The following is a 17,973-nucleotide window of genomic DNA, read 5'->3' as shown; positions in this document are numbered from 1 at the left end:
TCTAACTGAACAACTACACGTTCCTACCCCTGCCCCTACTATACACACACACACACACACACACACACACACACACACACACACACACACACACACTTCACAACTTCACAGAACAGTAAGCTAGAGTATTGGTCAAATGTTACATACTAAGAATTAGAGTTTGTTGTCCCTGGATTCTTGCTCATCGCCTCAACCTTCATGAAACACTTATAGGAGCTCTTTAGGACAAAACAACTGCCCTAGTTCTAGGAAAACCACAACCAAACAATAATACACAAAGAACTTGAGCAGTGCCAGTATGACTGAAAATCAAGTACTCAACCCAAAAACTCATTTTACTATGTCTTTTCGAATGAGAATACCTTTCTATATTTATTTAGGAATTCACATCTAGTGGAGATTGCAGTCAGACAAATGCTACTGCTCTCTCCTAACATTTTTTAAAAGGAGGTAGACTGGGTAGGAGGAGGAAATACGCATTAAGAAACACATAGGGGCCAACACACAGACCAAGGCCAAAGAAACTCTTGAGGCCTAGCGATTTTGGAAAATTCTTTTTTTGTTAGGTAATCTGAATTACAAATAGAAAATAAAATTAAGGCATACAGAGAAAAAGGCACTACTAAAAATTAACAAATTGCTTTTCATTGAACTTTAACCAGTGTTAAAATCAAATAAATATGAATGACACATCTAAAAGTAAATGCTAAATTTAATAGGATATCAAAAGAATCTGACCTTCGCATAAGTAACACTTGACGAGTTCACCCTCTAGCAAAACTTTTTCAGTATTTCAACACCTAGAAACCAAAATAGAGTTTTGGATATTTTTTCTTTAAAACAAAAACTTAACAACAGCTGGGGTCAGGGAGAACCCAATACAGTGTGCTAAGGAATAGATGCTCCATTGTCCCAGAACAAGCTGGGGCTGTGTTGTACAGTGAGAGCAGTTCTGACAGAAAGGCTGTCTGACCTGGGATATAGAGATCCTTTTACTTTAATCCTCTTGTTAATATCTTTGGAGTCCATACTAGCCAACAACTATCCAAAATTCTTATTTTTCATATAAAAGTCCTAGCATTGGGGTTGGGGATTTAGCTCAGTGGTAGAGCGCTTGCCTAGCATGCGCAAGGCCCTGGGTTAGGTCCCCAGCTCCGGAAAAAAAAAAAAAGTCCTAGCATTTTAAACATCACTGCTAAACTTTCAGAACTACGGTATGCCATAAATTAATTGTCTGCCGTGATCCTCAATGGTAATTTCCTGATATAAGGATATTAATTTAATGTGACACAGTATATCACAACTGTTGAGAAAATAAGAAAGATTGACCCTATTTAAAAAAACAAAACAAAAAACAAAAAAAAAAAAAAACTGGGCAAAGCTGGGTGTGGTGGGACATGCCTGCTTTCCCAGCACCTGGGCGGCAGAGGCAGGAGCATTTAAGTTCCAGGCCAGCCTGAAACACATAGTGAGAACCCTGACTCCAAAACCACAAACTAAAATAAGACTGAGTATTTGTATATCTGGTTGTCTCCAGCTGAGTTTATATAAAGGTTTTCAGACCCCAGATGAAACCACTGGTGTGAACCCTGCCATTAACCCAGGAGTCTGCATCATACTGCCGATCTATTCAGGTTTGATTTTAGTGATTCCACAATCTTCTGACAGCACTATTTCAGAACAGTACAGCTCAGATCTGACAATGTCAGAACATAGTAGAGAGATACTCTAAAGATATATTTTTACTCTTTTTGTGTATCTTCTAATGGGAGTAAGGTAAGACTCAAATGAAAGCCAATTACATTTATTCTGAAATAAGAGCTTTATCTTTTATAGTCCAGCATGTGCAATATTCCACTTCTCATATGTTGTAGATTGTGCCTCTTAATACTTTCTAAGGCAATAGTCATAGATGTTTTTAAAGTTAAAAATATATTTTTGTAAACAAGGAAAAGTGCTGAAAATTTTCAAGGTATTCATTCTAAAACCTCAAAACTTAAATTCCAATCCATTAAAACTGTATTAGTTACGTCTGTCAATTCTTATTCAACTACTTTTGTTTCCCTGTAAAGGTCTCCGCCTGACTTAATCCCCTCACCGCGCTTGGGTCCCGGGCCCTGCAGAAGGTGCTCCTGAAGCTGCACACTCGTGCTCCTGGTCTGCTCCAGCACGGAGCCTGCTCCTGGCAATGCAGAATGCATTTAAAGGCACAAAGTCAGCGGTCTGGCCAGTTTCTAGCCACAAAGAAACATTGCAGTACCAAAGAATCAGTTGTGCATCTAAAATAAACATTTAGAGTAATTAAAAAAAATTAAGAGTAATTGTTACCATTTAAACTTCATCTGTTAATCCATACCATTAGGCAGAAAAAAGCATGGAGTGTAGTATTTTTCTTCCTTTTACAACATTGTTTCCTTTCAAAAATTTCATTCTTTTACATTTACTATTGGCCTTCCATACCCCTACCTACTTCAAGCTTTTTTGCTCTAGCAGGGTATATATATATTAATTTTCATTGTGTTTTTTGGTACCTTCACAACTGGTCTGAAATAAATTCACATCATATTTAATATAATAGCTCTGTATACTATTAGTCTATTTCCAAGTCTTTATACTTTGTTATTCCGATGCAGCTATTTACGGTGAATTTAGAAAGAAAGAGGAGACTGTTAAGAAGCTAACAATTGCTTTGAGTTCCCGTGTGCAGGGATCTTTTGAAGAGTGCATGGATCTCTTCTGTACTGCACGTTACCCTGATGGACCAAAAACGAGCCAAAGGGAAACCACAACCACACTAAGAGACAAAATAAAGAAACCAGCAATCCAGGTACCATAATCTTGCTCAAGTAGAAAAGATGCCCTCATTTATAAAGGATAAAGAAATTACAATACACCTCTACACTAGGTCTCCAGCATTAAGATCAGGCAATTGATTTGCTAAGGGTGGAGGCATCTGACGAGTGTTCTTTGCAAGGGGCTTCATTTAATTTACAGTGTACAGGAGAAGAGTTAACTAATTGTGCTTTGACTCTCAGTCTACTGGAATTTCAAAAATTATTATAGGGTCTGCCAGGTAGGATCTTGACACATTAAAGTCAGATCTACATAACTTCAAAAGCAAAGTACTTAAAAAATTCTAAGTAAACATACCTTGTAATAATAACAACAACAAAATTAGAATATCTTATTTAGTCCCTTCTGATAAAGCATCACATTCAGGGTCTCCTAGAAGACTTTGTTATCTTCTAGGCTTTTGAAAAATAAAATAATTAGCACTTGGTTTAATGTTGAAAAATTTGCAAGTGGCCAAATTCCTGACACTTTCACGTTTTAAGTTTCATAACTCTTCTTGAGAGGGCCGGATCCTTTCCAGCACAGTCTTTGCATTTAAGACACGGCTCCAAGGAGATGTTTACACTGGAAATACCTGGCAGTGTTTTACCCTCCACACTGCCAGTAAACACTATGTTTTGGTGTACTTTTCTTGACCTAGAAGGAGGAGCTACTTTTAAGGAAAAAAAATATACAGAGATGCTAAATTCAAAGAGTTGAATACTCAAATTCATTATTTCTAAAGTGAGTTAGTGATTCAAGTGCAACCAGCAGCTGTCAAAGACTGACCATTCATTATCTGCTAAGAGCTGAGGCCACTCCCTCTGACTAACGGTCTGCTCTTACCAAACCCTCATTTGCCCTACACGGGTCCTCTGAACTCTGTTTTGACTGCTTTGTGAATGGCTGCTTGGTTTCCATCCTAGGCACTTTTGTCTGTGGCAGGCTAACCCCTGGGTAGGGAGTCCTTGTGCGCTACAGTCTACTCAGCAGCACCTGCAAACTCTGCCCACGGGATGCTAGTAGTACCTTGCAAGTTATGGCAACAAAGTGTCTCCAGGCATTGCCAAATGCCAAGTGAAGTGAAACAAGACTCCCCACCACCAATCTCATTGTTTTCCCTGATGTTTACTCTTCTGAGGAGCCTCTGGTTTAGTAAAGAACAAGGGTTTTATTTCATGACAGGAGCTTTTACAGGTGGGTACTTGAGCTAAAGACTGTTATCTAATGGGAAACCAGGGGGTAGAAATAGGAAGCTATCATATAAATCCAATTTTTATTATTTCTCAGTTCCCTCCATTTTGGGACTTTCACCTCAAGTAAATAATGTTTAAAATATACTAAATAACACTTAGTTCTTTTTTCTGTTATTTTTCTACTGACTGGCAAATGTTGTCTCTTCTACTGCTCATACATTTAATGAGCAGTCGTCTGTATTTTAGCTGAATTTATTCATTGGCTTCACATATCTGCTTCCAAATACAACAATGTTTTAAAGCAGAAAGCTGTCTCTCAAGGTTTATAGAGCCCATTAACACAGCTCTAATATAGTATAGTCATCTAGTATACTGATTGGGATTAACAACATACCTCTTAGAGATTCGTATCTTCTATTCAAGATTCTTACTGAGCAAAAAAGCTTGACAGATAGAGTTGAGGATCTAAAGAATACAGATAAAAGAAGAAACCTATATTCTTTACAATGAGTACCTACCCTAAACCCAAGTTTAGGGCTCAACCCCACAAAGAAGGATCTATTTAAATACTATCACTAAAAACTACAAATTGTACATCACTGTCTTCTCTCTGTCTTCCATGTCAGTGATACTGGGCAAGACTACAATCTTTATATATTCCAAATGATTTGTTTGTACTAAAAGGAGCAACTATGTACTAAAGTGCGTTATAGCTCTGAACCACATCAGTACATTATAAAAATCTTTAAAAATAAAAAAAGAAGTTTCAAGTTCTTGAAAAGAAAAAAAGATTAAATATAAAAAATTTAGTTTACTATTATTATTAAACAAATTTAACCAAGAATCAAGAGAAATATTTTTCCCTCTTGTCTTTTTCTCCCCATCTCTCTTTTTATAAAAAAGGAAAGTGCAGTAAGAGAGAAGGTGGCGGTGGCGGCGGGCGGGTGGAGGACGCTGGCTGCTAGTGGCAATGCACGAACAGGTGCCGCAGGAGCTCCTCGGCTGAAGGTCGGAGTTTGGCCTCTACAAAAATCCGTTTGAGAAAGTCCCGAGTATAGTCTGAGACATGAGGTGGCAGCTTTGGGTTTGTTGGCTGAGTGGCGATCTTAAAGATGGCAGCCATTGCTTCAAATTCAGCCCAAGGTGGCTTTTCAGTTAGCATCTCCACCACCGTACATGCTACGCTCCTAAAAGGAAATAAAAGGAGCATTACCCAAACAGTAACACCAGGAACGAAAGCTGGTTAGCCAGGAAAATGAGACACTGCCATGAAGGCCACATATGCTTTGATATTATTTATTACAAATACAATGTTTCACTCAAAGGTTAATTTAATAAAACTGTAATTCAAACATGAAAATCAATGAAAGGCTGGAGCAACATATACACTTCAATGAAAATATATCATAATTATCTATAATCAATCATAAATGTATGATTAGGAAAGAACTTTTATTATTTTTGTTTTAGATCATTTTCTAACATGATACTAATTTTGTCTCCATCCTATAAAGAATACAGGCATTATAAATTACTTGCCTTTGAGTTCCTAAAATGCATATTTTTTTTCTGATTGGGAAGTAGGAAATGGCCATTTTATGATCTAACTAAAAATTATGTAATTTATCAATTCAATTTTAAGGCACTAATAACTAAACACACAGCCCTGCCAGGGGTATAGACACCAACATAATTTCTCTTCTTCCTTATGTGGGAGACTCACATATACCTTAAATCGTGCAGAATCCAGTAAAATGTATCTTCTAAAACAATAGAAGAGCTAAACATATTATGAAGAGACCACATAAAATCACCACCATAGCAACAGTCTCTATTTCTGTAAAGCAGTCGTTTATTATAAATAATTATATGAGCTGTCACTCAAGATCCTTGGAAAACCTGGTGATGCAATAAGTCAGCTATTAATGGAGATGTTCTGCCCTTCAAGCACAGAAGCAGAAATTACATGAAGACCTGTCAGAACTGCACCACCTCCCTGTATGGTTTTACATTCTTAGGTAAATATCTGCATAATGAAAGTTTGTAGAGTTTGACAGCCCCATATCAGTGGTGAGAAGTCGAGCTCTGTGTCAGGCTGGGTGGGAATGGTCAGGAGCGAGTGGTGAGTTAATCTCCTCAGGTGACCTCATGACCCACTTTTACCCCAATCATTATTTGTAAGCTCAACCATCATACAGGTAGCTATCAATCTGTTTTCATAAGTTTAAATATGGCTTTGTAATTTAGAGGAAAAAAAATCACTGAATCATTTTTGGTTTGTTTTGAAGACACTAATAACCAAGAGTAGTTTAAAAGTTATTGGGGTGAAGACATTGATAACCAAGAGTAGTTAAAAGTTATTGGGGTGAAGATGCTGATAACCAAGAGTAGTTAAAACTTGGTTGGGGAGAGAAGAGCCTTTAATGCTGAGGTTTGCTTAAGACCAAACCCTTCCAAAGAAGGAACAAGGGGTTCAAAGACTGCAATGTTTAGTAAGGCTGCCTTGTCCAGAATAACTGAAATGGCGATGATACTTACAATTCATATATTCTGCTTCCAAGGTACAAGGGTAATTTAAACTGGCCATTTTAAATGTGGAGAAAAATAAGATAAGTTTCCAGGTAAATCTAACATCCAAACTTACCAGATATCTGCTTTTCTGCCATAGCCTTCTCCACTAATGACCTCAGGACTCATCCAATATGGCGTGCCTGTGACAGACTTCATCCCTGTGCCTGAGAGACAGATGGTCTGAAGTCGTTTGCTAGCTCCAAAGTCTCCTAGCTTGATATTGCCCGTGGAATCCCTTAAGATATTCGCTCCTAACAAATAAGAAATAGACTTATTTCAGTGATGGTATTGGCCTTCTAGAATGCATGTAAGTGACAGAGAATGACTTTGTAGATTCTAGTCTGCCTCCAAATCAGGCTGCTTGTCCACTCTCAGCAGTGCCTTGAAAACCCTTTGTATCTTGCATCCAGCATCTGCTGTTTGCACACTACTTAGCCAGGTATGTTTCAGAAGCTAGTGAGTTTCTCTTATAAAGGATAGGACAGGGGCAGGTGAAGTGAAAAGAAAGGAGAAGAGCTAAACACCAAGAAAGGCTCTGCTCCACTTGTTTGCTATAAAGCAAGACGTCCATGGCTGAAGACTATTTTCTTGATAAGGCAGCTTTTCCTCGGGAACATCTAAAAGTACCTTCATAATCAAAACTAGGATCATATGCCTACTCCAATATTATTTATGCACTAGCTGTATTTTAAGGTTGTTGTTGCTGTTGTTATTTTTAATCCAAGTCTTTATAGATGAGACTTGCCTCAAACCTCCTGACTCAGTCTTGCCAGCAGTGGGAGACTTCGCCTTTTCTTTTAATGATCTCTATGGAGAAGGCAGGACAGTGCACATAATCTACATTACAAACCGTGGAGAATGTGTATTCTCCATCTTCACAATGAGCTTCTACTTTCGCAGAAAACCCCCCAGCCTTCCCAGCAGTAATTCTCCCAAGAGGTTGAGGATGCCTCTCCTCTTCTCAAAGCCTATCAAGCATAAATGTCTGACCTACCAGAGATCTCAGTGTAGATGGAGCCCTACTTACTTGTGGTCTCCTACCCTCTAGTGTGTAAAAATGGACTCAAAAAGTACCCAACCATCTCTAGAATATTTAATGACAAAGAAGCAAAACGGACTTTTGTTTGCTTGAGATGTGCTCTTGACATGTTGTTCAGACTGGCAACTTGAACTTTCGGGCTCAAGTAACACTCCCAAACCTATCTCAGTTTTCCTAGTAGCTGAGATAGCACATGCTTCATAAGCTAGGCTTTAGTGCCTACAACCGGAAGGACACCTTCCCTACACACACACACACAACACACACACACACACACACACACACACACACACACACACACTCTCTCTCTCCCCCCCCCCCCAGATAAGAAGAGTCATCTCTGGGGAGGTGGCATCAATACTGAACCAATCCTCACCCACAGCAGGAGTTGGGAAAAAAATAGGTAGTCAGGTTACTAATATAGTTTCTATCTTTTAAAATTACTTATATTTTAGTAAATTAAAAATCAGACTTTTCAAACACATACAAGAATAGAAAGAACTGCTTGTATTCCCGTTACGCAGATCCAGCATCCAAGTAGGTAACTGTCCCAAATTAATGACACATACTCCCCTCTTTTCACATAATAGCTAAGGCAAATTCAAGGCAGTGAGAACAATAAAGTAAATATCTTTAAAAGATAAAGGCTTAGTATTTAATATTACCAAAAATATTATATTCAATTTTTTACAGCAAAAAAGAACCCTCCAAGTAAGATCCATGTATTAAGACTGCCTAATCTAATATGGGGGAGGGCAGTAAGGGGGATGTATAGGAGGAAGACCCGTATGGGGTGGGGGATGGGAGGGAATGGGGGCTTATGGACGGGAAACCAGGAAGGGGAAGAACCTTTGAAATCTAAGTAAAGAAATATATAATAAAAAATTATAAAAAAGACTGCCTAACCTAAGTCTCTCAGTCTTCTCGTTTGCAATTACAAAGAAAAATTTAAAACCCTGTTGCTTGCTTAAACCTTAGTTTAGATTTTGCAAATTGCATTTGCAAATTCCCAAGTAGTCATTATGATCTGCTGTCTGTCAGCAGTATACAGGCTGAAGTGTGGTGTGTGTGCGCGTGCACATAGGTGTACATGTCTATGTACTTGGGCTTGCTGGCAAAGCTCTGTAATCTCAGTACTCAGGAGCCAAAGGCAGAATTTCAAATCACTAACCTGGACTATAAAGAGATATTGCCTCAAAACCAGCAAAAGACTCAAACCAAACAAAACAAAAGACATTAAGGGTAGGTAAGGGTGCCTGTCATTCAAACATGACGACCTAAGTTGAGAACCGGAACCCACATGCACACTGCAGGAGGCTGGGAGCACTCTTAGCCAGCCAGCTTGGCTGGAGAGTGGTAAGCTACAGACTCAGTGAAGATCCTCACCCAAGAAAACAAGACAGAAACAGAGTAGGACATTTCCTGTCTTCTTCTGCCTTCAGTGCATATATGTGTGTACACACACTCGTGCATTTATCCACCACCCACCTCTACACACAAATAAAGCCATTTTTAAAAAGTGTTCTTTTAGAAACTATTTGGTCTTCAATAGTATAGTTCCTTTGATTTTTTCAATATATAAACCAGGCTGGCTTTAAACTCATAAAGATCCACATGCCTCTGCTGCCTCTGACTAAAGGCATGTTGCCACCATGACAACAGTATAGCTTCCTGAAAGGATAAAAGATAAAGAACAGGGCCAGAGAGATAGCTCAATGAGTAAAAGGACCGTAGCTGTGACACATATGGTGGGAGAACCCACTCCTCCAAGCTGCTCTCTGCCCTCCATGCACGCACTGCGGCACTAATAGCATGCATGTGTTACACACACACACACATACACACACACACACACACACACACACACGTAAGTAAAAGGTGATGGCTTTAGGAGAGAAGGAAAAGGAGAATGAAGGATTAGGAGAGGGCGAGAAGAGGGAAGATGAGGTAGGATAGTCTTCAGAAACTAGTAAGTGTCCTAATAGTAATGATTCCGCAGGTCTGAAATTACACAAAATCAATTATCTTTACCTTTCCTTTTGCCGCTTCTAGGTTGTTCATAAAAATTAAAAGACATAGAGCAATCAAAAGGTATATTGTAGAAAACAAATAGCACTACATTGCCACTTGGTGACCACCATTTTCCTTCTGTCATGCTTAAATCTACAAGCTTGAGGGCCTATTTTCTCCCTTATCAGTATATTTGTCTGGTAATATTTATTATCAGCTTGCTTCCATCCCCTCACCTGACCAAGGCAGGTCATCATACATTCTGGGAAGATTAGATCTATGTGTACAGAAGATGGCTCCTTCTGTTTCTTCTCTTACCTCATTATGGGGGCCAAAGAGAAGATGGCTGACAGAATAGATTTCCTAACTGAATAATGTCTTTATACGTTCTTTAAGCTATCAGGTTTTATAGCCCCAGTCTGGTGTATGTCCTCTGCCTCGGGAACTCTACATTCTAGACTCATATTAGAAATTAGTGTTCAATCTCCAGAGATGATTGGCCTCATGTGGACAGTCAGGATGCACCACACATATAGGAGAACAAAAGTCTGGGAACTTGTAAAAGTGCCAACAAAGATCAAAGACTAAATATTATATGGACACATTACTTTTTAATTCAGTGATTTTAATTCAGTAATTAATTCTAAATTTTGGGTCATACTCGGTGTTTAGAAACTCAGGTTCAACAGTACGGTGATTTGAGGACTCTCATTTCTGTATCTGATCCTTAGGGGAAATGTGGACTTTCCTAGCTGGAGTTCACCAGAGCTCAGTGTGGGGGTCTTTCCCCTCCTCCTCTTTCTTCCTTCACACCATCTATTCCCAGGACTTCCATGGACTGCAACACAAAGTATGCGTCACACTAGCTAAAGTTTAAGTAGCAAGCACCAGAAATTGCCTTAAATATTGCAACGTGTTAGCATATTTGATTCTTTCAAGAATCCCATGAATACTACTGACTCTCACTTAGGAATAAATAGTGAGGGAACAGTAGATACATTTCAAGGATAGAGAACTTGGGCTAGTATATGCAATTTCCTGGGCTCCATTTCCAGAAACTAGGGGTTTCAATATGGGGAGAGAAGAAAAAGATGAAGGATAAAGGAGAGAAGGGGATAGAAAGATTAATGAGGACACAGAAAGATTAGCATACCCAAGGTTATAGTGAATAGCAGATCAAGTCCAAGCTGTAGTCCAACTCTGTGGGGGCAGGGCCTCTACTCACCACACTAGGCCTGGTCAACACACTCGCCAACACCCACAGTATTCTAGGGCTTCTGAACGAAACGCATTCTCTGGGTCCTTACAGCAAAGCTATCATTCAAGAAAAAAATCTGAACTGCAGAACTAGTCTGACTGGACACTGACAGAGTTCATGAGAAAGCAGTGTAAGAGTTTTCCTATGGTAGTTTACAGGTAAACATATTACCTTAAATGTCCAATGCCATGATGACATTTCTTTCATTCAAACTCACACTGAACTGTATTTAAAGTAAAAAGTAAATCATGACTTACCTTTAATGTCTCTATGGACAATCATATTACTATGCAGGTAATGGACCCCCTCCAGAATCTGACGGGTGTATTTCCTCGTCACATTCTCAGTAAGGGCTCCATATGCTTTGAGTTGGTCCTTAATTGAGCCCTAGAATCAAAGAAAACAAACTTTCAGTTTAAAATTAAAAACTGCTAATAAATCCTTAGTTTTAAAAGAATCCTATTTCGTGGCTGAGAAACTCTAAATGGGGAGAGCAGGAGTTCTCAGGAAAATAACTGTGCAGTTTCTGTTCTGTCAGATTACTTATGTTGAACTCATTTCTTTGAAATTAACAAATTATAAGGTTTCCATATTTTTTTCCTTTAATATAACCCCAATTTGTTTTTGAAAAATCATGTTTAATCTGACTTACACTGGAAGTAGAATATCTGGAAACACAATAGTAGCAAATAAATCCAGTTGAGTATCAGTGGTGTGGCTATAACAACGATGCATAATGACGAGTTACTGGTGCTTGTGTGACATCGACAATGTCTACTGCAGCACTGCCAGGTACTGATCTGCAAGCTCAAATGGCAACCTTGTGCCTTCAACATGTAACTCTAGCCATCTACTCCCATAAAGATCCATAAATCAAATTTCTTCTTCCTAACTCACTCTACTAAGTTATGAGAACTTTGTTTTCCTTTTCAGTTTTTGAAAAATCATTATGTCAAGTCTAGGTTGGTCTTGAACTTAAAATCCTCCTGTGTGCTGAGATAACAGAGGTGTGGCACCGTGCCTGGAGTAAGGCACCTATCAATGAGTAAAGATGCTAACTGCCATCTTCAAAGTTTATTAGAATTAAAATATACTCTATATATACAAAAGAAAGGAATATAGAGTGGTCACAATTTCATTTTGCAGTTACAAATGAAATCACTTCCACATTCTCCTGTAATAATTGTCTCCAAGGACTCTGCTAACCTAGGCCTATTCCTGTAATCTTTGAGCCTCCAGACAATCTAACCTAGGCCTAAATGTCTTCAGCCACTGAGACTTACTGCTGAATAAGCTTACCCTTTCTAGTTCTTTCTGAACTCTGGCTGGCTGGTTCAACTCAACTCCTCTCCAAGCTGACTGATTCAAACTGGCTTCTCTGAGCTTCTGACTGAATTGCTCTACTTGGCCTCATACTACCTTTGGCAATCTGTTCAAATCTTCTGTCTCCTTCTGTCTTTACCTATGTCTAGCTTGTTTTTGCTCTGCAACCTGTCTCTCTATAACTGTCCCAGTAAAACTGTACCCGTCCTCTAACTTGCCTCTCCTTCTTGTCTGTTCCCATTTGAGTTGGGCATATCCTATCTCATTCTGTCAGTTCTTTCTCTGATTCGTCACTTTGTCTGCCCTTCAATTAGACATCACTTTCAAACATGGGGACTTCCTTCTATATATTAACTTTACATTCATTGCTTGGTATTAAAGGTGTGTACTAAGAGTGCATCTGTATTCTAACCAGAGGGCTTAATGTGTCTACATCCCAGCCAGATCACACAGAACTAGAAGGTCTTAGGACATGGTCAGAGCAGCCATATATGCACAATACACATCATATAGTTATAATAGTATATATTTAAAAATCAGGTAATGTTTAAAACAAATTGAATATTCCTAGGTACCAGTATTATATCTCAGATACTTTCTTGTCTACAAGAAAAACTAAAACTTTACAGTAAGGAGTCAGACCATGGTCATTCTCCTCGTATGAGCAAATCAGCAGTTCTACAATGAGACCCTAAGTCTGACTGCCAGCAATGTCAGGTACAAAATTTCACCTATGATACAGCAGATCAAAAGGGCTGAATTGAAATCCTTCCACCTTATTTTTAAAAGGAATGTGAACTTACCCCTGGCATGTACTCCATAAAGATGGAAAGTGTTTTCTCCTGAGGATCCCTCAGACAGCCATAATACTGAACAATTCGCTCATGCAACAAGTTTTTCAACAACTGAATTTCACACTCAAGTGCATTTACTTCCTGAAAGACAGAACTCCTGCTAAGTCTTTTTTAAAGAACATTTTACTACATTTCTCTGTCTGTCTATCTCTGTTTGTTTTTTGTACATGCACCATGAAAACCATGTAGAGGTCAGAGACAACCTGCAGGAGGAGTCAGTTCTCTCCTTCACCCATGTGGGTCCCTGGGAGGTGGATTCCGGTACTGACTTCAGGTTGACAGGCTTGGTGGCAAGCACCTTAACCTGCTGAACAATGTCACTGACCCTGTGTTAAGTCTTTATAGCATCATGATAAAAGCAAAACACTCTTAGCTCACGGACTACCATGGTGACTTCATTATGAAATGCTCACTGTTACATACAACATTTTAGTCTCTAACCAATATATATATTTTTTAATTTTAGTTTTAATTTTTTAACATATGTGAATTTGCCTGGGTTTGTCTGGACCACAAGTGTGCAGTGCCCTCAGAGTCCAGAAGAGGGTGTCCAACCGTCCCTGGATATAGAGTTTACAGACAGTTGTGAGCCTCCATGTGGGCACTGCAAACTGAACCTGGGTCCTTTCTAAGAGCAGTCAAAGCTTTCAACTGCAAGCCACATCTCCAGACCTCAACGCCTTTCAACAGCCATAGTTGCAAGCTAAGGTAACAGCAAGTCAACCTAGAAGTAAGCCCCGAATCCTACCACATGTGGTTATATTACATTTTCAAACTTTGCATATACATTTAGTTTGTCTCGGGGAGGGGTGCACACATCCCACAGCACCGCTATGGCCGTCAGAGAACATGTCCGAGCTGGTTCTCTTCTTCTGCCATGTGGGTCTGGGGAATGAATGACATCTCTAGGCTTGGAGCAATCTGATCAAATCTGCTTTTGTTTTTGTTTTGTTTCCCCTCCAAAGAAAAAAGCTTTTATAGTGGCCAAGTGGTCTGTATGATAACTTTTTACCTTGCTGGTCTCGGGGCTGTCAGGGTTAAACTGAACTTGTTTAACAGCCAGTTCTCGTCCGGTATCAACATCATAACAGAGGTAGACCCTTCCAAAAGCTCCTTGGCCAAGCAGTTTGCCCAATCTCCAGTTGGTTGGAGCTCGAGGTGCTGAAAAAGAACATATTCTTAAAGTGAAATAGTCAGGTGTGATGCAGTGACATCCCTGCACATAACTGAACATTCTAGATACAAGGGAAATGATGACCATCCAAATCTTTCAAACATGTTCTCGTTAGTCAAGAATTCTAACTCAAAGTTTGTGGCTCATGACTCATTTTTCCCAAATGCAAATGTGGCAGGCATCTTTCACTCAATTTAAGATACATCGACTCTATGATTCCCTATTTTCCAGTTTTTACTACAGCAAATTACAAGTATTCGTAAATAGTCTTTCGGGTCCATCTGTAACACAGAGGTCTGGAAAAAGTATCATTTCCTCTCTCTATAGGAGAATCCAGGCAGGCAATAAAATTACAACTTTATTTTGTGTATATGAGTGTTTCTCCTGCACGCGGGTATATTGTGCACCACATGCACACAGTGACCAAGGAAGCCAGGAAAGGGCATAGTCTCACCAGGAACTAGAATTACAGATGGTTATGAACTGCCTCCTGAGTGCTGAGAATCAAACCTAGATCCTCTGGAAGGACAGCCAGTACATTTAACCACTGAACCATTTCTCTAGCCCCTATAACTTAAATATAATATATATATATATATATATATTTTTTTTTTATTTTGAGACAGAGTCTCATTATGTAGCCCTGGCTGCCTTGTAAGTTGTTACAAAGTTCAGGCTAGCCTTGAACTTCTGGTATGCCTGCTTCCAAGTATTGAAATTACAGGTGTGTACCACTCTGCCTGGAAAAAAAAACATAGCTTTTACTGAACATTTTGGATCACAGAGTACAGGGCACCCAATTAACCTAAAATCTAAAGAGAAGGAGGCACTCTAAACAAAGATAAGAAAGAAATGGTGAAGCACATAGAAAATCCCATTCCAGCAAGAAAGGAAAGCCAAACTCCATCAGAACGTGTGTGGCTGCCATGACAGCGCTGAACCCCAGGGAAAGCAAAGCACACATGGGTCCTACTCGCCCAATATCTCTGCTGTGTATCTCTTCCCTGAACTCACAGAAGCCAGAGATCACACAGAACCTCACTTGGTGGTCAAGGTGAGGAATGGAATGGTCCCATGATTGTTAGCTGGCCATGGTGACAGATGACTTTAATCCTATAACTAAGAAGGCGGAGGCAAGTGGCTCTCCCGTAACAGTTTCAGGGCACCAAGGCTATAAAGTGAGAAGTGTACCGAAAAACAAGAACTGCCTTAAACTTCTTGAAGAAGAGTGAAAACCTGTTACTGTGTTAGAGCAGTAGAAAGGAAATGAAACAAAACTAGCAACTTCCTGGATTAAGGGCTGAAAACCTATGGCCGAAGAGTTTCTCTACTCCAGAAAAGTATGCAGATCTGTGATAAAGCTCATCTCTGGAAACTGAAGAAATGGGGGGCGAAGGGGGGTGTCTGCTCAGGAGTAAAGGCAGACAGACTGTCTCTCTTATGCTAGGCTTTAAAAAGTAGCAACAACCTCCTGCTGAGACAGCAGGATGAGGACACGGCTTCCTCCTGCTGAGAAGCAGGCATAACCAAAGGACCAAATGCTGGGGCTGGAGCACTATCATCTCGAAAATCATCTCTGCAAAGCTCTAGGGGAATTTGAAGTTCAAGGTGCAGCAGTACAGGAGCAAACAAAATAACCAACCCAGTAAAATGGGACTACCCTGACTCAAGCCCTCGTGAAAAGCAACAAGGCAGAAGAGCTGTGCCTGTGCCTGTGCCCGTGCCTGGCCTGTATTTTATTTATCTCAGTCTTCACGATCCTACAAGTGATGTCTGGCACTCCATGTAAAACTGTACGACACATAAAAAAGCAAACTTAAAACACAACAAATAAACAAAAACACACAAATGCACACAAACAGCATACACACACCAGGCCCAGTGGAGCACATCAGGAGGCAGAGGCAGGAGGATCTCTATGAGTTCAAGGCCAGCCAAATCTACAGAGGAGTTCCAGGACAGCCAGGGCCACATAGGACATAGCAAAAGAAAGCAGTCAACATAACCAGACTCAAGATAATTCAGGAAATTTAAAACAATTTTCAATAGGCTAAGGATATGGTTTAGCAGAACAGTGTACAAAACATTGTTTTCTGGGAGCATTTGTTTGTTTGTTTGGCTAGTTGGTTGGTTGGTTGATTTTTTTTTTTTAGAGACAGGGTTTCTCTGTGTAACCCTAGCTATCCTGGTACTCTGTAGACCAGGCTGGCCTCGAACTCAGAGATCTCCCAGCCTCGGCTTCCAAGTGCTAGGGACAAAGGCATATGCCAACACTGCCTGGCTTTTGCTGGGTTTAATCTCCATAGCTTCACAGAACAGCAACTTAAAATTAAAGTAAAAACACAAAACCTATGGTGGCCGAAGAGATGGTTCAGCAAATAAGAGTGCTTACTGCTCTTGCAGAGGACATGCACTGGGGGGCCCACAATCACCTCTAACTCCAGCTCCAAGGAATTTGATGCTCTCTTCCGGTCTTCACTGTCACTGCACTAGTGTAATATGTGGTCCAGTCTCTCTCTGTCTCCTCCATACCACCCCCCAACAACACACACACACATACTCTCCCTCCCCCCATCCCCTGTACACTGTGGCTGTCTTCAGACACACCAGAAGAGGGCATCAGATCCCATTACAGATGGTTGTGAGCCACCATGTGGTTGCTGGGGATTGAACTCAGGACCTCTGGAAGAGCAGTCAATGCTCTTAACCTCTGAGCCATCTCTCCAGCCTGAAAAATATCATTTAAAAAATGAAGGAAAAGAGGCTAGGGATTTAGCTCAGTGGTAGAGCGCTTACCTAGGAAGCGCAAGGCCCTGGGTTTGGTCCCCAGCTCCGAAAAAAAGAACCAAAAAAAGAACCAAAAAAAAAAAAAAAAAAAAAAAAAATGAAGGAAAAAAGGACAGGCAGTTGTGAGCTGGGAACTGAGTCCAGGTCCTCTGGAAAAGTAGTCAGTGTTCTAACCTGCTGAGCCAACCTTCCAGATCCCTCCCTCCTTATTTCCAATCTCTTAAAGATAGTCAACAACAAAGTAAATGCAGGTAGTATGGGGTAGTGGATGTAAAAGTAAAGAATGACAACGAAACAAGGATTTAGATCATACAAATTTTGTTACAATCTATCTTTGAGCTGGAGCATGAGGATGTTGGTGATAAAGTTCAAATACGTGCACTCTGATCTCATTTCCCATGACAGTCTTAGTTCTACTGTTTCAGTGAGATCACCTCACATCAGTGAAAGTGACTGTCTCCAGAGAGGACTGACTGAAAAGGGAAGAGCCAAGCTGACCCCGTGTGCGTCATTCTCCCTTGGGCTGGGAATCCCGAAAAGGACAAAAGAACAAATGAAGCCAGGACAATCATGCCTCCTGGCTGCAGACTAAACATGACTAGCCTCTTTGTGCTCCACTACCATGCCTTTCCTTCTATGATGGACTCTAGCCCCACAACTGTCAGTCAAAGTAAACTCTTCTGACGTCAGTTTGGTCAAGTACTTTGTCACAGCATCAATAAACAAGCTAATTCATATCCTTAACAAGTGTTACAGGTAACACACTAACTCCTCCACACCACACGTGCACACACATACACACACACATGCACATACAGACACATGCATGCACACACATATACAAACAAACTAATATACTCAAAGATAAGAATGTGGCTAGAGGGATGGCAACTTAGCACTGATGGAGCTATTTTGGAAAGTTCTGGAAA

The 17,973-nt window shown here is 40.1% G+C and overlaps 1 protein-coding gene across 2 annotated transcripts in view; it reads right to left on the bottom strand.

Annotated features, from left to right (window-relative positions):
* Positions 1 to 353: 353 nt before the first annotated feature.
* The window catches only part of Map3k2 (mitogen activated protein kinase kinase kinase 2), a 69,115-nt gene continuing 51,495 nt past the window's right edge, over positions 354 to 17,973 (bottom strand). The window contains exons 12-16 of one of the 2 annotated variants that reach the window (XM_087592067.1): positions 14,096 to 14,244; positions 13,033 to 13,164; positions 11,164 to 11,293; positions 6,673 to 6,850; positions 354 to 5,215 (exon numbers count right to left, since the gene is read on the bottom strand). In XM_087592067.1, coding sequence (XP_087448193.1) covers positions 4,990 to 5,215; positions 6,673 to 6,850; positions 11,164 to 11,293; positions 13,033 to 13,164; positions 14,096 to 14,244 — 815 coding nt within the window. In that variant the 3' untranslated portion in view covers positions 354 to 4,989. 2 annotated transcript variants of the gene reach the window in all.

Source organism: Rattus norvegicus, chromosome 18 (assembly GCF_021556685.1).
Source record: "Rattus norvegicus strain SHRSP/BbbUtx chromosome 18, alternate assembly SHRSP_T2T, whole genome shotgun sequence".
NCBI classification, from domain to species: Eukaryota; Metazoa; Chordata; class Mammalia; order Rodentia; family Muridae; genus Rattus; species Rattus norvegicus.
Note: the sequence above shows the minus strand (reverse complement) of the source record. Positions and strands in the feature narration are given on the sequence as shown.